At 41.0% G+C, this 2,846-nt stretch overlaps 1 protein-coding gene across 1 annotated transcript; it reads left to right on the top strand.

The window, feature by feature from the left end:
• Positions 1,354-2,782, top strand: LOC107619994 (protein MAIN-LIKE 1-like). The gene is made up of 4 exons (XM_016322220.1): positions 1,354-1,425; positions 1,536-1,589; positions 2,099-2,539; positions 2,588-2,782. The coding sequence occupies exons 1-4, from the start codon at positions 1,354-1,356 to the stop codon at positions 2,780-2,782; spliced, it is 762 nt and encodes a 253-aa protein (XP_016177706.1).

The raw sequence follows: 2,846 nt of genomic DNA, 5'->3' as shown, positions 1-2,846 counted from the left end.
AGTGGTTGGGGTGGCATGGGGAGTGACCGAATGATCTGTCATAGCGTGAACCTCTACGAAGAAAAGAAAAACACAAGAAAAGCTAGCAAAGTGTTAGATGAAATTGGACGTGGATTCTGGCTCCATGGTAGGCGCCAAATGTTCGGGCAATGATACTCTTTCCGTGTTATATATCGGTTCCACACTGCTATGAAGTGCTCGACAGCTCTTGGACCAGAATCGGAGTATCCTGGTGAACTCGGACCCAAGTACCTGTAAAAAGAATTCCGACGCTCAAGTCAATAAAGAAAATCTCTAAATAAAGTAAGTATAATATCAGAATAGTATTGTGTTGTGTTTGTTCTATTCCTTATCATCGGCCTCCACTTTGATTTATAATTTGTCGAGGCTGAATTATTCATTGATGTGAGCCGAAATCTTCGCAGCCGACTTAGGACGAGATTTTGGGAAAGAAGTTTGTTACGATAGAAAGTTATTAATTTTTGAATTTGAATGACTATGCCGAAGTATAACCTGTTTTTTTCAATATATTAGGAATACAGTACAAAAAGTAAAGTATTTACTATTTTTGTTCAATATATTCTTTCACATTTCTTTTCCCTAGGAAATTATTCGTTAAGGCTAATGATGAATTGTTGTTATTTTATATTTAGCCTTGAATGGAGGAGAGGGAGAATGGAGGGTATATTTAATTTAATTTAGTTATCATGCAATCTAATGAATCCAATACATGTAACACTTCTATAGTTGAAAGTTGGAAGTCGGAAATTATGAAATGAAATGAAATATGACTAGCTCCAAACATTTATTTTGTTCCTTAGCTTGTTTTATTTGAGGGCAAAAAACCCAAATGAGCCAAGGGCAGCTCATTTTTACCCAAATCAGCCAATTCAAACTTTGATACCTCAATCCACCAGAACTCATATTTATGTAATTCGAATCAATTGGATTCGAATCATTTTTCCACGTAATTCAAATTGATTCCATTCGAATTACTTGAAAGAACTTTATCAACGTAATTCGAAACAATAAGACTCGAATTATGCACGCAATATTTCTAAGTAATTCGAAACGATAAGCTTCGAATTAGGATAGCGTAGTTCGAATTATATAAATTCGAATTAGTGGGAGAGTTGCACTCGAGGGATTTTCGAATCAAATTGATTCGAATTAGGTGTAGTTGGTGGTTTTGAGTAATTCGAATGGAGTTGATTCGAATTACAATAGTTTCGGCTATATAAGGAGTTCGAACCAAGTTCATTCGAATCACTCTCTCATTTCCATACCCCACCAAATCCCAGAGAAAACGACCAACATTTGGGCCGAGTAAGACCGGAGCGGCATATTCAGGCGATGGGAGACGATCCTGGGAGGCTTTATCGTTTGAATGGAGTTGCTCATATCGCCGGGGTGATCAACGACGAGGTTAGTGGTTTATGATGTTGCGCTGTTGATAGTGTTTTCTGTTAGTGGTTCAAGGTAGTGGTTGATGAAAGCGGTTTATGATATTGCCATTTCTCCGTGTCTTATGATAGTGGTTTAGTGATAGTGGTATTTCTTATCGGTTTTTGATAATGGTTTATGTTATTGTTAGTGGTTTAGGATAGTGGTTTAGGAAAGTGGTTTGAGATAGCGGTTTAGGAGAGGGGTTTAGGATAGTGGTTTAGGCAAGTGGTTTTTGTTAATGGTTTTTTATAGCGGTTTATGTTAGTGTTAGCGGTTTACTGGATAGTGGTGTGAGCAAGTGGTTTTTTTTAATGGTTTTTTATAGCGGTTTACGTCAGTGTTAGCGGTTTACGATAATGGTGTAGGGAGGTGGTTTTTTTTTAAATGGTTTTTGTGTTAGTGGGTTTTGTTATTGGTTTCTGTTAGGGGTATGTGGTAGCTGCTTTTGTTAACGGTTTTACTTGTTAGTGATTGTTCTATTTGTTAATGGTTTTTTCACGTGGTTTGTGTTAGCTGTTTCTGAAGACAATGTTGATAATTCATTTACTATGCGTTAAGTTTTACGATTTTTGTTTCGGTTCTTTATGAAGTAAACTGTATATGTTATTGGTTTTTGGATATGTTCTAATTATGCGTTTTATCTATTGCCCAGCCTCGGCGTTGCATATCCAGCGTTAGGCGGCAGCAGGGGATACGTCTTGATGAGAGGTATGTTCCGTACTTGCAGATGGCCGGCTTGTACCATCTTGTGAGACTGAACGACAGATGGTTTCGACTAGACGAGCCCCTAGTCAATGCATTTGTCGAGAGGTGGCGGCCTGAGACGCACACCTTCCACATGCCGTTCAGAGAGTGCACCATCACGCTTCAGGACGTCGCATACCAGCTGGGGTTGCCAGTTGACGGACATTACGTCAGTGGTTGCCTGACAGACTTCCACCTTTGCATTGAGGGTGGGAGGCCTGCCTGGCAGTGGTTCCATGAGTTACTTGGTGTTTTACCTCCCGAGAACCAAGTTCAGAAATTCGCAGTGAACTGCACCTGGTTCCAGGAGACATTTGGAGAGTGTCCCGACGGGGCCGACGATGAGACAGTTAGGCGCTTTACCCGTGCCTATATCATGATGTTGTTGGGGACGCAGCTGTTTGCCGACAAGTCCGGCAATCCTATACACATCAGATGGCTACCCTTTATTGCTAGACTTGAGGAGATGGGTGGCTACAGTTGGGGGTCGGCGGCACTAGCATGGTTGTACCGATGCATATGCCGAGTCGCCAACAAACATGTAGTGAAGTTAGCTGGGCCTCTACAGTTACTGCAGTCTTGGATCTTCTAGAGGTTTCCTACTTTTAGGCCTACTGGGTATGATGCGTTTAGCTGGCCCCTTGCCTCGAGGTACC

The sequence above is a fragment of the Arachis ipaensis genome, chromosome B10 (assembly GCF_000816755.2).
Source record: "Arachis ipaensis cultivar K30076 chromosome B10, Araip1.1, whole genome shotgun sequence".
NCBI lineage: Eukaryota > Viridiplantae > Streptophyta > Magnoliopsida > Fabales > Fabaceae > Arachis > Arachis ipaensis.
The sequence above is the reverse complement of the archived record's forward strand: the minus strand, read 5'-3'. Positions and strand labels throughout refer to the sequence as shown.

Excerpts from the sequence above, each read along its gene's own strand:
- LOC107619994 (XM_016322220.1), top strand. The coding sequence starts at position 1,354 with ATGGGAGACGATCCTGGGAGGCTTTATCGTTTGAATGGAGTTGCTCAT. Across the intron at positions 1,590-2,098 it reads TGATAATGGTTTATGTTATT|CCTCGGCGTTGCATATCCAG; the intron begins GTTAGTGGTTTA and ends TCTATTGCCCAG. Across the intron at positions 2,540-2,587 it reads ACGGGGCCGACGATGAGACA|CTGTTTGCCGACAAGTCCGG; the intron begins GTTAGGCGCTTT and ends TTGGGGACGCAG.